At 34.9% G+C, this 19,313-nt stretch overlaps 1 protein-coding gene across 6 annotated transcripts in view; it reads right to left on the minus strand.

Annotated features, from left to right (window-relative positions):
- LOC121430781 (probable 3',5'-cyclic phosphodiesterase pde-5) overlaps window positions 1-19,313 on the minus strand; it is a 112,668-nt gene that overhangs the window by 26,494 nt on the left and 66,861 nt on the right. For 4 of the 6 annotated variants that reach the window (XR_005972066.1, XM_041628179.1, XM_041628176.1 and 1 more), the window contains 12 exons: window positions 19,071-19,126; window positions 17,878-17,928; window positions 15,822-15,851; window positions 14,065-14,123; window positions 12,009-12,060; window positions 11,317-11,459; window positions 10,309-10,401; window positions 9,760-9,828; window positions 8,496-8,610; window positions 6,124-6,263; window positions 5,212-5,298; window positions 1,132-1,164 (listed from right to left, as the gene is read on the minus strand). Coding sequence is in view for 5 of the 6 variants with exons in the window: in XM_041628179.1 (XP_041484113.1) it covers window positions 1,132-1,164; window positions 5,212-5,298; window positions 6,124-6,263; window positions 8,496-8,610; window positions 9,760-9,828; window positions 10,309-10,401; window positions 11,317-11,459; window positions 12,009-12,060; window positions 14,065-14,123; window positions 15,822-15,851; window positions 17,878-17,928; window positions 19,071-19,126 (928 nt within the window). In the remaining variant the exon portion in view is untranslated. The remainder of the gene's footprint in view (window positions 1-1,131; window positions 1,165-5,211; window positions 5,299-6,123; window positions 6,264-8,495; window positions 8,611-9,759; window positions 9,829-10,308; window positions 10,402-11,316; window positions 11,460-12,008; window positions 12,061-14,064; window positions 14,124-15,821; window positions 15,852-17,877; window positions 17,929-19,070; window positions 19,127-19,313) is intronic. The other 2 variants (XM_041628177.1, XM_041628178.1) reach the window with 2 other exon arrangements.

Genomic DNA, 19,313 nt, shown 5'->3' on the forward strand with positions numbered 1-19,313 from the left:
AATCCTGCAAGTAAAAGTACCCAAAGCTACCCAGAAGACGGTTATGTAAAGAGAAGCCATTATAGACACAGAATCCAAATTAATCAATTTCCTGCAACTAAATGCAACGATTTCTTTTTTCCTTCCCCCCAAATGAAAGTTTGAGAAAAAAAATGAAAGTACGAAACATGCATTTCCTAAGTTCTGCATAATATAGATCAAGGTTTTATAAGTGAAATGTTAGACTATCTTCTCACATCATATTTATGTCCAATACCATGGGTTGATTCAAAAGTAGGCCTACATCTTAATAGGGTTTAGATTTTACATGCACGATAAAATATCTTAACTGTATAATGATGGGAAGTCAGCCCTCTTCATAATGTGGGACACCGGGGGAGCGTTTCATGAAAGGACTTGTCGGACGTTTTATCCGACAAGTCCCATTTTATCAGACAGTTACTATAGTAACAGTGCCTCTCAGCCAATCAGAATCAAGGAAAGATGTCAGATCTGACAACTTGTCGGACAAAAATGTTGATGAAACGGTCCCCTGATACAAACTGGTTCAGAGACTGTGTGCTGCACCGATATCCCTCAGAACAAGGCAACAAAAGTATACAGAGTAAGAATGCTGTTCCAAATTTTATGCAATGTTGTTTACTACCTGGACCTTACAGTAGTTGTCTAAACAGTTTAAACAAGTGTTTGTAATATTAAACAACAAAGTTTGATTTTTTATACTTATTTCTAAAGAATTTAAGTATGGTTGTTTAAACTGTTAAACAACTACAGTAAGTTTCATATATTAAAAAGCATTGTATAAAATTCTAAACAGCATTTTTACTTTGTAGTACTTTGAATTGCTATAGCAGAGTGTACGTTAAAGATGTGCATGGAAACATCATAGAACGTCTGAACTAGTTTGTGTTAGGCAGCAATTTTAACAAAGGTTCTCAAATTCCTTGTGGTTATCGTATTGGAAATATGGTAAAGTTAAGTAAATCCCCAAAGTTTTATTAATTGCAAGGCGTTCAGGTCTCTGCTAAATGAATCGAAAATGATAAATTTCATCTAAAAACCACACAAACTGCAACAATGATGGATTCTCAAATCAAATAACGAAGTTCGTCTACTTCTCTGGAGGAATACCTTTGTTGATGATCAGGATGACCTGGTGGTGGACTGTGTTCAATATGGGAACAAGAGTGATGGTGAATGAACATGATGCAAGTCAAAGTTAAGTGGAACATAAGTAGAGAAATTTTATTAAGTGAGAACAAGAGTGATGATCAATGAACATGATGCAAGTCAAAGTTAAGTGGAACATAAGTAGAGAGATTGTATTAAGAGGGAACAAGAGTGATGGTGAATGAACATGATGCAAGTCAAAGTTAAGTGGAACATAAGTAGAGAGATTGTATTAAGATGGAACAAGAGTGATGGTGAATGAACATGATGCAAGTCAAAGTTAAGTGGAACATAAGTAGAGAGATTGTATTAAGAGGGAACAAGAGTGGTGGTGAATGAACATGATGCAAGTCAAAATTGAGTGGAACATATGTAGAGAAATTGTATTAAGATGGAACAAGAGTGATGGTGAATGAACATGATGCAAGTCAAAGTTACAATGTAAGTGAAACATAAGTAGAGAGATTGTATTAAGAGGGAACAAGAGTGATGGTGAATGAACATGATGCAAGTCAAAGTTAAGTGGAACATAAGTAGAGAGATTGTATTAAGAGGGAACAAGAGTGATGGTGAATGAACATGATGCAAGTCAAAATTGAGTGGAACATATGTAGAGAGATTGTATTAAGATGGAACAAGAGTGATGGTGAATGAACATGATGCAAGTCAAAGTTACAATGTAAGTGAAACATAAGTAGAGAGATTGTATTAAGAGGGAACAAGAGTGATGGTGAATGAACATGATGCAAGTCAAAGTTAAGTGGAACATAAGTAGAGAGATTGTATTAAGAGGGAACAAGAGTGATGGTGAATGAACATGATGCAAGTCAAAGTTAAGTGGAACATAAGTAGAGAGATTGTATTAAGAGGGAACAAGAGTGGTGGTGAATGAACATGATGCAAGTCAAAGTTAAGTGGAACATAAGTAGAGAGATTGTATTAAGAGGGAACAAGAGTGATGGTGAATGAACATTATGCAAGTCAAAGTTAAGTGGAACATAAGTAGAGAGATTGTATTAAGAGGGAACGAGAGTGGTGGTGAATGAACATAATGGAAGTCAAAGTTAAGTGGAACATAAGTAGAGAAATGTATTAAGAGGGAACAACAGTGGTGGTGAACGAACATGATGGAAGTCAAAGTTTAGTGGAAGATAAGTAGAGAGATTGTATTAAGTGAAAACAAGAGTGATGGTGAACATGATGCAATTTAAAGTTAAGTAAAAAATGAGGAGACATGTTGTATTAAGTGGGAACAAGAGTGATAGGGAATGAACATGATGCAAGTCAAGTTAAGTGGAAGAGAAGAGAGATTGTATTAATAGGGAATAAGAGTGATGGTGAATGAACATGATGCAAGTCAAAGTTAAGTGGAAGATAACAAGAGAGATTGTATTAAGTGGGAACAAGAGTGACTGTGAATGAACATGATGTAAGTAAAACTTAACCCTAAAAAGACTGGGCTATTTTGGAGGCTAGAAAAACTGGGGGGGGGGGCAGATCTCGGCTGTTGGTCGTCCGATCGCAACCAAATTTGGCACACACATCCTTTGTCATGTCCTCTAAAAGAAAACATAGTCAAAATACTGATATTCATTGTATTTTTTAATATATGCATAATTAATTATGCGAATATGCAAATTTTTATCAAAAAATTGAATTTTTCATACTTTGGTACCTATTGCGGTCCATAAATTCCTGTTTCAAGGTTTTCAGCTGTAAGAAGAGGTTGTTTATCATGGAATTGTGTTATTTCGTGCTTGAATTATTAGATATGCTTATGCAAATTAGTAATTACTAAATATGCAAATAAGTACTCTGCACACGTTATGTAGAGAAATACAACATTTGGCATGTTTTATTGCATTACACTCTCTTGCAATGAGCCAAAGCAATCTTGGAAGATAAACAAGTGATGTGTTACATGTACACTAGCTGGTGAAAACAAAGCATAAGAGATATCACATAATTTATGCAAATTATATTCATAATTAATTATGCGAATATGCAAATTTTTATCAAAAAATTGAATTTTTCATATTTTGGTACCTATTGCGGTCCATAAATTCCTGTTTGCAAATTCTTGAGTATTCTAGATATATTTTGGGTTTGTGTAATATATAACTTATTCAATATCAATTATAGCATAATCAACTAAAGTGTGACATTACTTGTCTATTCAGTGTTTCCTGCACCCAAGAATATAGTTGTGCAAGCGATTCTGGTATTTTGCACTACTTTTCTTATGTTTTTCTTTGATTTTAATTTCTTATGTATTTCTTTATTTTGCATTTCTTATGTATTTCTTTATTTTTTTATGCAATTTTTTCATAATTTTCATATCCTAGAACTGCTACTTGAATTCACAAGTGACATAATATAGAAAGAAACAAATAAAAATGTAGTTAGAAAACAATGTGTATAACATTCATTCAAATACCATACACTTTACACACAAACGAATACAAATTTCAATTTCTTACGTGACATGTGATACGAAAATGTTACGTAACTCCGCAACCGCGGCATGGGGATATACAAATTTGGTATCAAAAGTTGCGCAACACTCAAGAGAAAAAAGTCATGAAATGGCGGCGCGAACGCTTCATGCGCAAAAAAGTTATCGCGATTTATGTACAGGGGGGGCCTAAAAGGCCCCCCCAGTCTTTTTAGGGTTAAGTTAAAGATAAGTAGAGAAATTGCATAAAATGGTAACAAGAATGATGGTAAATGAACATGATGCAGGTCAAAGTTAAGTGGAAGCTACATACAACTCTAGAAACATAAGAAACAGAGAATAAACATGAAGCAAGTTAACAATAAGAGGAAAAAGAAAAACAAGTCCTTGATGAACTAGGAGATATGGTTAAAATATAATGTATGTACTTGCAGAATAAATGAGATGTTTGGTGATGTTTGAAGATGTCTCTGTTTACATGATTATTAGCTACATAGAATACAGTGTAATGAGAATTTGTTGAAATAGTGAAAGTGATGATGCAGAAGAATACACAAACATATGAAAGTTTCAAAACAACAGAAAATAGGGATAAAGAAACGGACACATGTGTAGTGGATACAAGTAGTCAACTTGTGACAGTAAGACTCTATCACACATGAGAGAACAATTAATACCTTAACACTAAGAAGATGAAAGAAAAACATACCTCTTAATAAAAACAGAGAATGAAATAATGGAATATTCATTTTTTCATTCACTGATAAACAGGTAACTAACAGCTAATAAGCTTTGGAATATAGTATTATGACAGATGTAACTCACACACTCTACTTTCTCAAGTCAAATTAATTGAACTAACGTCTTTGGAATTTTATTAGTTCTAAGACAATATTTCCAATGATCATTGACAGAATTTGCTTTATTCAGAATATTTTTTCTTACATTTGTTAACATCCATGTTTCACAATTATGTTAAATGGTAAAACAAAGCTGATGATATAATACAGCAAGAAAAAAGGGACACTTTTAATCAAAATCCATACCACCATCTATCAGAACAAAGCCCAAGTATATACAGTAATTTATCATAACTTCAAAGTTTATTTGAAATTATTCTTTGATCTTACGGAGAATAAAATGAACAAACATAAATCTAGCTTTTGAACAAAAAGGGTAATGCCCATTGAAGACCATTGGCATCATATGGTAGTTCGAAGCCATAAGAAATAATAAGATTTCTACAAAAGATGTGACAAAAGACTGTTCAGAAGCCCCAAATCAGGGTCATAGAAAACATTATATAAATGTACAAGAAAAAGAAAACAAAAACGAACAGGTTCAAGAGAGCAAAATGCCAAATAGGTATTGTGTGAATTCGAATTTGCAGATTTGAAATTTAAGTTCTTGAAAGGAAATATTTGAGCAGCACATTCTTTATCAACGAATCACATACTTAATTTTAAATAGTGACAGTGTTCTTACGGCCATAACAACAACAACAACAACTTGTGGCTGGTGACGTGTTTAGATGACCATCAGAGGCACAACAAGAGCAACAACAATTAGAGATATAAGAAACTTACTTGTTGAGATCAAACATATCCTTGAACATACATAGCACATACAGCGGCTTAGCTTCCTCTTCTAATCCCCATGGAGAAAAGTCATATCTATGGAAAGGGAGGGAGGGAGAAAGAAAAGATGTATCAAATGATATATTTATTTGACTGAATTCTTCTTGGATGGGCTAAGTTGAATACAAAAGTTTGCAAAGTACTATATATCGATTCAAATTTATTTCATGTATTACCATTTCCAACAATCAAAAAAGTCAATTTCTGTTGTACATCTTAACATACATTAGTAAACAATAAGCATATTTGAAACGTACAACATATGCAAGAATGTTTTGCAAACGTTGGTAAAGGAGGAGGCTGCTAAAAAGCTTAGCTTGTACATTGGGGCCTCCCTTAAAAATATTCCTTTTAATTAACTAAGTGAAAACAGCCTAGAAGTAATTCAAATTAGAGCACAATACCAGTTAAATAGATAGCGTATAAACATGAAAAGAAAGATAAGATGAGCAAGCGAGAGATTAAAGACCTTCAGACTCTTGTCCTGGCACTGACAACAAAACCAACTGATTTACAGGACAATGGAAGTCAATATTTAGAAGCATCAGAAGAAAAATACAAATTTCTACTCAAATATCAAATTCAACACTGGACCGGATATCAAAATTTCAGTACATTGCAACTTCAACTACCGGATACATGTCTTTGCTGAAAGAAACCAGTCCTTTGAGCCCCTTTTCAAATTTTCAAATGTGATACATTACACATTATATAAGATGGGGAACATAACTATTCTCCTACTCATGCTACATCAAGCATGTGGCTCTGGAATAGGCATTTTCCTTTAGCTTCTTTCCATGTTTTTTCTAAATTGCCTCTTACACATATCCTTAAACTGGTTTCAGAAGTATTTTGACTTACCTTGCTATGTCAGGCATGGGGTCAGGGAGAGGCATGTTCCTGAGACCTTTGAACTCGTTATCCATGCACATCGCATGGTAGCTGAGAACTTCTAGAGCGACCTTATGTTTCTGCTCTGACCGTCGGATCTTGTCATACAGCTGCAATGCCAAGTAAATTAAAATGTGGTGTTATTATGCTAGTAAAAAACTACAACAGTGCTGTCAACAGCTTTTTCAAGGTAGGTGGAGGATTGATTGAGTAGTGGAAGAATACTAGTACTGTATGTACTACATTACTACAGTAGATGAATATAGCAACACTGACAGTAAGAACATTTCGCCCATCTCGACCCCCCCGAAACCCCACCACTTGCTGACGGCCCTTATTTTTTTCCTGTTGTGCTTTGGTCTGAAGGGGGTTGGCTTCGCACCCTCCACCCTCCATGCCCCAGAACAATATTGTTCTTGTACACATACATGAATGAAGCATTGTATCTTCTTTTACTTTCGTGTCAAACAGTTTCAATTACAAATAAAATAAATGTTAAATATGTGGCCAGAACTTGGCACATTGCCGAGCCTTCCTATGCGCAGCCAGCAGATATTTGTGGTTCCATTACTCATTGGGAGAGATGAGGCATGGTTTGTGAAAAGCCACAATCACAAATGTTTCTAAGTTGTTGCAGTGAATAACATCAGTATAAAAACAATAATGTAAAATTAATGTGTACCACCATAACCACATATACTCAAGGGATATTGCTTTGATATGCAACAAAATACATGTAGAACAGTCTGACTACTGTGCTTTCGACTTTTGGGCTGATCAAAATTCCCTGATTTTTTCCCTCATTTGAGGAAATTTTCCCTGATTTGAGGTATCTTTTACCTAATTCCCTGACTTTCCCTGACGGAAAAAAGTAAAATAATTTCCCCTGATGTGCTGGAAACCCTAAAAATTATCACAGCATCAGCTACAAGAGAAAAAATAAATCCTTCATGACATTACACCATTCTTTTAACCCCCAAATTTCAAATTTGCAACTAGGTTGATTCTTAATGCTTGGCGGCTTCAAAACATATTCGCGGGTTCTTAAATTCGCGCTGCATACTCAATAATCACAAAGTCACTTCCTTCTTGCCCATCTGTGAATGGTTTTAATCAAAATTTCAGCAACAAAATTGTATTTTCTGATCATAATTCTATCTCTAGGGCGGCATAATTCAGCATTGTTTTGATCTAATCATGAGCTTTTGTAACATTTAGCGCAACTTTTCTTTGCGGGGCGGACATCGGGAAAGGCAAAACGGAGGCGCTGCTACTAGCTGCTGGCCTGGTATGGACGGCCGAGCACCGGGAGATTAAGGCTATTCAAAGTGCATGGGATCAATCAACAAACATGGGCGATCGACCCAACGTCTTCTCAAATACTAAATAGATGTAAACACTCAACAATCAAACAGCAAAAGCAATTTATATTTCAACCAAAATCATAATTTGAATACCGATCTGCGACTGTTAAAAATGATTGCATTGCTTTGGAACGAATTCTCGCGATGCACATGAATTTGGAGCTCAAGTTTTCTTGCATAAATGCCGCCATCTTAAGGTCAAATTATGCAATCTCTTTGCCAGTGATACATGCAATTGAACTGCGGTTCAAAACTTGCATTGAAATGGATGCTCATAAATTCATGTGTTTTTAAATTCGCGCTCGCCGATCTTGCCCCAAAATACGGGAAAATTTCCACACCGCAGAAATTTCCACTTTTACAGTATATTCACATCTACCTCAGATCATTCAAGGGGGACTTTCATGAAACGCATAGTGATGTCACTGACAAATTAGCTCTCAGCCAATCAGATGCAAGGATTACAGTAGCTTATATCAATAGTCAGTTAATATCACTGACTATATTTGTTTCATGAAATGCTTCCCCCCTGACAGACAGAATTAAACATATATCCCAGGGGGCCGTTTCATAAAGCTGTTCGTAAGTTAAGAGCGACTTTAAGAAAGACTGATCCTTTCTGCGGTAAACCATCGCCAATGAATATAACATTTACCACAAGAAAGGATCACCAGTTGTCTTAAAGTCGCTCTTAACTTACGAACAGCTTTATGAAATGGCCCCCTGGGATATATGTTTAATTTTGTCTGTCAGGGGGGAAGCATTTCATGAAATAAATACCAGGTCTTAAAGTAGCTCTTAACTTACGAACAGCTTTATGAAATGCCCACCAGTTGTGGTATCCATCACAATGTGATCATCAATTTAATTTGAATACAATTAAACGCAGAAAGTTTACGGCTGAAAATAAGTACTGCCTTTAATAACGAAAATATGTGTTACTACACAGGCCGTAAGACAGACTTGATTGAGACTAACCTTTGCATGATGTAACGCCAGACCACAATAGACTGCAAACGTCTCGAACGCTTGTTCATCTGCCCGAGTGAACAGCCCGTTCTTCTTATTCACCATCTGAACAACGCCTATTACACTGTCAACGAAAATGATTGGTTCTCACATGTCTTATGAGGTGCATTCACTGTGACATGACATTTGCTCCTGTGAAAATTGCTCCTGGCTTAATCTTATCTCAGATGTAGGATTAGGATTGCATTAGGGTTTTATCTTAGGTTTAGAGTAGGGTATAGTGTTAAACCCAGGGTTTAAAGGTCAAGTCCACCTCAGAAAAATGTTGATTTGAATCAATAGAGAAAAATCAGACAAGCACAATGCTGAAAATTTCATCAAAATCGGATGTAAAATAAGAAAGTTATGACATTTCAAAGTTTTGCTTATTTTCAACAAGATAGTTCTATGAACGAGCCAGTTACATCCAAATGAGAGAGTCGATGATGTCACTCACTCACTATTTCTTTTGTTTTTTATTGTTTGAAATATACAATATTTCAATTTTTATGAATTTGACGATTAGGACGTCCTTGCCTGAAGCACAAAATGTTAAAATAATGGAATTCCACGTGTTCAGGGAGGAATGAAACTTCATTTCACATGACAATGACGAGAAAATAAAAATATTTCATATAATAAAATACAAAAGAAATAGTGAGTGAGTGATGTCATCAAATCTCTCATTTGGATGTAACTGGCTCGTTCATATAACTATTTTGTTGAAAATAAGCGAAACTTTAAAATGCCATAACTTTCTTATTTTACATCCGATTTTGATGAAATTTTCAGTGTTATGCTTGTTGAATTTTTCTCTTTTTATTCAAATCAAGTTTTTGTTAGTGTGGACTTGTCCTTTAAATTGGTCATTAGATTAGTGTATGGAATTTGGAGCGGAGTAATTATCGCTGGAGTAAATGTCATGGAACCGCATTCACACATGGCTTGACTTACAACACTAAACATTACTCATGGAGAAGAGCTTCCCCCAAACACAAATCCCCTTGGAAGCAACCATAAGCATTAGGAATGCATTTCTTGAAAAGACTTGTCATTGATTTGTACTTAAAAATTTGCTCCAAGCCAATCAGACGCAAGGATTTTCAGTAGCTTATTACAAGTCACTGAAAATATCTGACAAATAATGTGTCATGAAATGAATATAAAAAAAGGGCCACCATGCAGGCAAGGGGTGACGTTTAAAAAAATAAAAGCATTCCTGAGATCCACTCACTTTCCTCTGATGTAGATAGGCATACACAGGATGGTCTTGGTGACGTAACCAGTTTGAAGATCGACCTCTCTATTACAGATCAAGAAGAAAACGGAAATAAGGTGAAAATTAATAACAACCAAATGCATTATTCAACTTCGAGCATGGAAATATAAATACTGTTACATACAACAAGACAACCATAATTAACGAAAAGCAGAATAATGTCAATAAGTTAAATTTTGATCACAGAGTTTTCAAATCATTGTAGAATTGTTCATTTTTCTTTAAAACAAATTACTTTGACTTTTTGAAAATTAATAAATTAATAGAACAACCAAGCAGTAAAAAAAACCCGTCTATCTTGTCATCTATTGAATATTAGAACTTACACTTTCAAAATCTAGAATTACTCTTTCAGATAGCTCACTTTTAAGTTTTTGCTTTGTGAAGAACAAATTACTATTGTGGCTATTTACATAGACCTTCAGCAACTCTTTGACAACTTATCATTTGTTTTTGGGGTGGTTGGTCACATAAAGATTAGACACTGGATTTTGTAAATCATACCTGTTAAATCTCTCATCTTGATATGCATCAGGAATATTGAGGATGTCCCCTGTAGAAGCCACATGACCAGCAACTCCTTTTGCCATTGAGAACCTGAAAAGAAGATAAGAATTAAAACTGCTTAACAGACTTTTATCAATAGCCACCAGGTTTAATCCTAGTCATTAGACTATGTATTTTCATCATTCTTGGTAATCGGTATATTCCTCGGCTCGATGGTTATTGATTTAGGGTTTAAAGTGAAGTTGACCCGTGTAATTGTTTTCTAGCTATGGAAAGAACAACCATCCGGCTTCCTGCGGACAGGCTCTTATTGACCCTTCCTTAACCTTTCCAGCCATTTTATCAGAAATAGAAAAAAAAAACCTGTCAAATGCTTTCTTCTGTTATCATTTTTGAATCTCAATATGTATCATTTTTTTGACATAATAACCCCCCCCAAAAAAAAAAATCAACAAAGGATGATCCCTGACTAAGCTTGTGTTTTAATTTACTTGATCTTTTTATGATCTTCTCATCGATGGGATTACCAAGACCATTATGGATATCACAGATCCTAGCATACAGTTCAATCTTCTTGCCAGCCGACTAATATTGTGTAATTTACTTGATCTTCTTCTGGTATTAATCATCCATAAGGTAAGGCCATTAGAGATTTCCAAGATCCTACATGTAGCTTACAGTTCATTCTTGTTGCCATCAACAAGGGATGATGGCTATTCTTTTCTTGTGTCATATTCCTCTGATCTTTGTCATCCATAGGGTGATCGAGACCACTACAGATGTCAAAGATCCTAACATACAGTTCATTCTCCTTGCCATCAACAAGGGATGATGGCTAATCTTGTGTAGTTTACTTCATCTTCTTCTGGTTTTCATCATCCATAGGGCTACCAAGACCACTACAGATGTCAAAGATCCTACATATAGCGTACAGTTCATTCTTCTCATCATCAACAAACAATGGATCTATGGTTACTCTTTAGATTAAACTGATAAAGGACTCGCCTGATCTCTTTTTGGTCTTTGTCATCCATGGGGTTACCGAGACCATTACCGATGTCAAAGATCCTAGCGTACAGTTCATTCTTCTTGCTGTCCACCAGGAACAGTGAAGCCCTGTCTGCATTTACTAATTTCTGAGCAAAGTTCTGTCGAGAAGATGAAAATATGAAAGAGATGACACATAACTGTAGCAGGACATCATAAGTCCACTTACATGTATTGTCTATCCATGATGGTATGCATATAACCGTTTTCACAAAATATGGCTATAAGATTTAAAATTCAATTACTTTGTCAGTTTATGCTTGGTTTACTTATTTAGATCAAACAATTTTCAGCATGGAGATGCCTTTCAATAAGTTGAAACTTGAGTAATAGGGATTGCATGTTAAGGACTAAAGGAGTTGGGGTAGTGTAATCAAACATAATTTGTAATGGTTGATTACAAATCTTTAGATTTTAAATGGTCAAATAAAAGGCTCTTCCTCATTTGAGCAAATTTCCCAGGCAAAAGATTATTTCCAAGGGCTACTTTTCACAGCATATTGCCTAAACCTGCAACATTGGATAAACATTAACATTGCGATGAAAAGGGATTTTTCAGGGCTCATTTTTTTTTAGTTTCCAGGGCTCTTTTCAACATACCGGGATTAAATTTCTCCGAGCCCCAATGCAATTTTTCCCCAGAAACCTACCATGATTTTCATGATTACACTGTCCATACTGACAATATCTGTGAAGATTGATCTGTAAATAAAACAAAAGAAAACAGTTATTACGATGCTGCATAGATGCCTTTTTTGAACATCATAAAGAAAAATAAGCCCCATCGTTTCAAGGAATGGAAAACATTTAAACTCAGTCAGATCTTTTTGTGCCAACTTCTTTGAAATTTTGGAAACCTGTTGAAAGAATTGATAGGTGGATAAAGTTTGGTTGCTTATTCCCCCCTAAAAAGGGCACTTGGCTCTTGCCAAGACTGCAACACATTTTGATGCCTCATAATGATAAAAATATGCAATATTAATCTAGCACTTAATACACAGTGCTCAATATGAACTACATATCATAACCAAGTTGTAGCACTGCTATCCTGAATGGGCATTAAAGCATTGGTTGAAGAGTGGCAAGTGTAGAAAATTGCCTTGCCAAAGGATGGGAGTGCTGTGGTGGGATATGAACCTCAGACCATGTGAATCAAAGTCTGGAGACTTATCCACTGAGCCACAATACCTCTACACCTCATATATCATTGACTATATATGAACACAAAAATGTTGTTGTGCCTTTCCAAACCATGAGCCCATTTCACAAAGAGTTAGAACCATTGTAACTTTGTCAATATGGTAATTACCATGGTAACAGGGCTCAACAGCCAATCCCAATCAAGGATTCCATGGGAGTTACCATAGCAGCAAGTTACAACAGCTGTAAGTCTTTTTGTAATCGACCCCATGTCTGAACGAGGCCTAATGTTCAGATCCAAAGGCAAGTTTAAGTCGAATGGCACAAAGCAAGATGATTTTCTAGAGAGCGTTCGTAATGGATGCAGCAAGTTTCCCCATCGGCAGCGGACAAAAGGTGATGCAATAGAGACGCTGATAATAGAGGGGTGTTGGATAGGTTTCTGAACAAGGTGAGGCGGAAATCGGAGCTAGAGTTTCTGGGACATCTAATGAGACAGGGTATACTGTGTGGTAAGGTGAGGAGGGAAATTAATGTGAGAGAAACCCACGGGGGTTAGGGGATCTCCTCTTGTTGGTTGTTAGGGGTGTGTGTGAGGGTGTGTGGTGGTGGGTAATATTACAAAGCTCTTTCTATGGTGTATACGTGTGGAAATGGAGAGACACTGGGTATTATTATAATGGCTCGGTCAGGGTTCCCAGCCTTACAGGAATACAAAATTCCCCGATTTTTCCCTGATGAAGTTTAAAAATTCCCTGATAGTCATTTAAACCCACTCCCAGTTTCGCATATTGTCAAAGTTGTTGCATTTAATTTCATGCATTTTCAGTATAAAAACAATAATGTTAAACAAATTAGCACTATTACACAGGCATGTAATGGCCTCCCTTCTCCCCATGCAGCCATCAACCATATCCCCAAACCACCTTAACCAGTCATTCAATGAATGCTGTTTTGATATGCAACAAAATATAACAGAGTCTGACTGACCACCGTGCTTTCGACTTTTGGGCCGATCAAAGTTTTAGATTTTCCCCCGATTTTAGTATTTTAAAAAATCAATTTCTGATATTGCCCTGACTGGAAAAAAAGTTAAATAATTTTCCCTGATGGGCTGGGAACCCTGCCTGGTAGAGCACTTTTTCCAGAGAAGACAAAGAATATCTATCACTACCCAGGCTTTTAGTTTAAGCTGCCTTCCAGCACTCGGTACATTCAAGGAATAAATCATCAAGCCAGGAACCCAACCCCTCACCTTGGTTGAGGTCAGTACCACATATATGAATTTTGCGCTGGAGGTAAACGCGCCATGGCTGGGATTTAAACCCACAACCTCTGTTTGAAAGACGAAAGTCTGAACCCCGAGACTAGATTAGGAAAACACAACACACATGTACCAACCTCAATAGTCCCACATCATGTTCCAAAAGTTGGAACATGAAGTAATCTTAAAAATAAAAACAAAAAACTTGAAAATAGAGGTACATGTATTAACTCTTAAAACCAAAATGGATAAACTTATAATCTTGAAAGAGCTGGAATAGCAATAGATATTTGCAGACTTACTTTGTAACAGCAAGCAGGAAATCATTCTGTTTCCGTTGTCTAATCATGTCAACGTACAGCTAAACAGAAGAAAGTAAAGTAAGATATGTCACTATTTAATTTCACTGTTTTATTTTAAAATTGACTATTCACAAGTATAACTAATCAATTTCACACTCCCTACATTTGCACATTACATTTATTACAATGGAAATTTAAGCTAGTGATGCAATTTACACAAAACAAAACATTAACAACCATATAGAATAAATTGCCTCACATAATTCCTTTGTTTTGACCTCACTTCTCCCTAAGAAGATAGTTATCAATGCATAAAGGTAGATACGAAGGACAAGCAGAATTGGTAAAATCATAACTAGAGTAGAATTTTCATATTTCTACTAGACATAGACACCCCTACTTTAAGCAAATGGTGCACATTTATGAATATATAATTAGCTATGACCTTTGGATTCCAAGTTTGAACTTAACCTCTGTGCTATCTACATAATACGTACATGTAAAATTATTCAATATCTACTTTTTTAATTATCACATTAGGGGCAAGCAGAAAAAAACAGAAACTGCAAAATCAAATTAATTTTTGGCACCCTCTTTTCAAACCGTTTTATTTTTTATTTCATATATGGAAAATGTATCAAAAAACAATTGCACTGATTAAAATAGGATATAAACTTCACAAAGATGCATCATTGATGAAATATTATGGTCATACAATTATTATACATGTACAAGATATTCATATTCTTTAATGTTTTTTTCTGAGACACATTGTATCCGAATGACAAGGTATTGGGATACTCAAATTTCTAATAATTATAAGATTAGGAACCTGAACGCTTTAAGAAACCTCCCTAACAAATTAATAAGCTTCAGTAATACTGAAACTCTTTATAGGGATGGTCCAACAAATAGATAATACAAATTTGCATAATAAGATCAATTCCAAATTATAAATTGGATAAGTTTAAAATAATTTCTAATAATTATAAGATTAGGAACTTGAATGCTTTAATCAAACCTCCCAATAAAATTACTAAGCTTCAGTCCAACAAATAGATTTACCAAACTCGCACAATGAGATGAATTGCAAATCATAAATTGGTAAGTGCAAAATAAGAAGCAAGATAACTAAGATAACATGACAGACTGGACATTTGAGTCTCAATCCTTCGATTTAAAGCCATTCATTTATTCATTTATCTATATTTTATTATAAATATTATTTTTGTTGTTTTTGTTATTATCATCATTAGTATTATTATCATTATAATTATCATTATTATTATTATGCTCTTATCATTGTACTATTTTTTATTAATTTTACTACTACTGTTGTTAGCATTATCATCATCAATACCATTCTCACCAGTAGTCGTCCTACAATCCCCTACAGAAATTTAAGCATGCCGCATGCTAGTAACTAGCAGGGCGCTCGCTTAATAAGCGAGTGCACGCTAGTGAACAGTCCCTGCTCGCTAAAAGATCGCTTGATCTTGACTATTACTCTGCACGCACATTACACTCTTATTAAGCTAGCCGCGTGCTAGTTACTAGCATGCCGCAAGCTTGAAAATTTCTGTGGGGGAATGCTAATGCTAATTGCTATCAAAATACAGCATATGAACACTGTATGGTACAGTGATTATATTTTTTCAGATATATTTTTGAAGCTCTCTTCAGAGAAATTCCATTATGCAACTCCAGACGGAATGAAGACATATTTGTTAAGTAGCTAAAATCATACTCTCACAAACCTTTTTGTCAAAGTCCTTGTCATTTCCAAACTGAGGTCGTTGAAGCGCATGAAGTCAGCAAGCCACACACAAACAAGTCAAATATTGCAAACATGAAGCAGTGCAGACAAAAAAATTAAACAAACAAAAACATGCATTGATGGGACTATTAAAAATCATATCAGAAATGGTGCAATGTTTACTGTTGCAAAAATTATGTAATTAGGCAGTACATTTATGGAATATGGATAATATATAAACATCAACATAAACTACTATTTTTTGTGCTGTACATTATTTTTTTCTCTTTTGGAGATGAAAGTTTCTTTACAAATGAACAATTTTTAATAATTTTACTTGCAAAAAGTGCACATGTCTATAATCTACTGACTAACTGATACATGTATATGCAACACAAAGACAATATATTCATATATGTGCATGGAATTTGATTTATCAATAAAAATAATAATAAAAACATTATGAATTTAAATAAGAACCTCTCAAACAAAATTGTTTTATATATGTATACTACTGCAAAGAGCATTTGCAAGTACATATACATACAGACTAAATTCCCTAGTTTTTTGCACTAGAATGTCATGAGAAATGCAATTTTCAGGTCACTTCCTAAATAGAATGCCAAAAGAATACAGTAAAAATCATAATAGAGCAAAGTCATATAAGCAAAACACGGTGGAAAATTTGACAAACATATCTATGGTGGCTCTAAGGTAAAGGTCAATCACACACATGACACATAACTTTCACCGTGAAGTTTACAATTTTCATTGCAAAATTTGCAATTTCAGTTTGCAATTTCCATTGCAATTTCCGTATTGAAGGTTTCAACTTTTTTTGCAAACTGCAATTTTATCTTTGGGAACTTCACGATTAAAATTACAGAGATTGCATAAAAAAATGCTAACTTTGCAGCTAACAATTGCACATTTTGCAACAAAAATCATGAACTTAAAGATTGAAGTCTTGTGAAATCAACCAAACGTCAGAACCATTCAATTCCATTCAGCGTGTAGCATGAATACTGCAGTCTGCGTAAAAAAAGCTAATGTTTCCATAATGAAAATGAAAAATCCATAATTTATTGTTCGAAATAGACATGAAATGAAATACTCCGAAAATTTGCTTTGCCCAATTGATCGTGGGCCCGGCAGCCACTGTGCAGCGCCAGATCGACGAGGCTCTATCCCTTTAATTGTTGAACGCCAAACAGGGTAGCAGCAACTCCCATCTTTTAACGTCTTTTGGTCTGACGCGGCCGGGGTTTGAACCCCCAACCTCCCGGTTGTGAGACGGACGCTCTACCAACTGAGCCAACACACCGGTTGTTCACTATTTACAATTGTCTCATCCTGTTTCCCAAATTTCACAGAATACAGATCATGAGGTAATAGACAAAGAATTTTAATTTGCAATTCAGCAAAAATGGGGACTCTATAGTAGCTACACTTTGAGTTCTCAAATTCATGATCTGATAGCAGATATAACATTTGAAAAAAAGGCTTATAATAAACTTCAGTTAACTTAAATATGGGCAAGTGCCAAATAAAGTTTTGGTTAAGCCTAAAAAAAACCCCATAGCATCTTGGCTCTTTTGCAAGTGATTTGAAAGAAAAAGAAAGTTGATTTTTTTTCATGTTTAGATGAATAATGGTTATACAAATATGGCAAACCTTCCATGAGTGTGCTCAATAATGGGGATTTAAATATTGGTCTTAGTAAAATAATGGCCACCATAATCCATTTTAATATGGGAGATTTTTCTCATGACACTAATGATGGAAAACACAGTACAATATAATGCTCAGAATATACCCTCACTTGCTTCATCATTATATCAGTATATAGACTGTGCACATAAAATATAAAAGCTAATTAATAAGAAAATACATGTATGAATCTACATGGAACAAACTACTCTAGTTTTGTGTGTATTTTCTGCCTTTAACACAACTCTCAACACAATAAACAATAGTGTGCTTGCTTTGAGAATGGAATGCAAATCTACATAAAAAAAAAATTCTGTGGTTTGTGTTTTGATCGAATGTGTACTTACCTGTGCATAATGCACGGTTAGCGTCCCCCATAATAAATACGAGTCAGCGTGCTGAAAACCAAAATGGATGTAAGAGGATAAAGGGAGGATGCTACTCAATGAAGTGTGATTTAAGCTGGAAAAAACAGTTACTATTAATAGTTATATGCACTCTTTATAAGTCTTTACTTTAAAGGGGAAGTTCCCCTTGATGAAAGTTTGTTGTAAAAATATTGATAAAGGTCATACACGAGCAGCTGCCCCGTATGGTACATAAAACAAAATGCAGGAATTTCATTTTTTAATGGTTCATAATGACTAAATATTACAATAAAAACATCAGAAATGTAATTTCATTGATTTCTTTTTTAAGTTCAATGCAAGGGAACCTGCTTTGCGTATGATGTCACAAATCATAAAATAAAAATTCTAATAATTTTTGATGGATTTTCCTCAAGCCTTCACCAATAATTTTCAATATTTTGTTCTCCTTTTTACACAAAAACATTTTGTCAGGGTGAACTCCCCCTTTAAAGGAAAAGTCACACCCACATAACCAATTCACAACCAAACAGCAATATACCATTCAAACTAATATCTTTGATCTGAATGTCATCAATTTCATTAATGTAACTACCATCAACACCACACAAAGTACAATTTGGCAAGACCTGAAATTGAATAAACACTGTTTCAATATATTCAAGCTTCATGTCGTGAACAGTACAGGAAAGGGCATTACTAAAACGTTTCTATATTCTTTTCGAGATGAACAATATATGTGAATTTAAATGAATATTTTTATTTGCCTGAGATAGAATTCAGTTGTGAAAATATATTGTTAATTCATTGCCCAATCAAAAAGAAAAAGCTGTGCACTTTGAGCAAGAGGGCAGACGGTTCCACATTTATACATTTTGGTCTTACTCAACATTTCTATTCGAGTGAGTCTTCTCTCTATCTCCAAATTCTGTTGATTGAAAGTCAAACAAATTTCAATCCAATAAGATTAAATTCTAAATATATTCCACTGAAAACTTCAATCCAACTTTGGACTGGTAATTGATCGCTATCTATTTCAATCTAATGAATTTAGTGAATTTCCTCACTCCAAGGAGTGACGAATCTTCAGTACATATTCACTCTCTACTAATTCCTTTGAGAATGGAAAATTTCACTCTTTTTAGAAGAGATTGCAAGAAATAATCACCTACCATCTCATCCTCTGTTGAGAATGCTTTGGCATCAGAACGGTAAAACTCCAACACGCCTAAGAATGGATAGAAACAAGAATAGAGATTCATTATTCTCTGAGGGGGAAAATGAGCATTAGCATGAGCGTGAGAACAAACATAGATACACGGTATCTTGCAAACAGGACAGACGAGGTCGAGGATATAAAATATAAAGAACTAAAAGAAATAGCCGTAGAAGTAGTAGTAGCAATAATAGCAGTA

Source organism: Lytechinus variegatus, chromosome 17 (genome assembly GCF_018143015.1).
Source record: "Lytechinus variegatus isolate NC3 chromosome 17, Lvar_3.0, whole genome shotgun sequence".
In the NCBI taxonomy this organism is placed as follows: Eukaryota; Metazoa; Echinodermata; class Echinoidea; order Temnopleuroida; family Toxopneustidae; genus Lytechinus; species Lytechinus variegatus.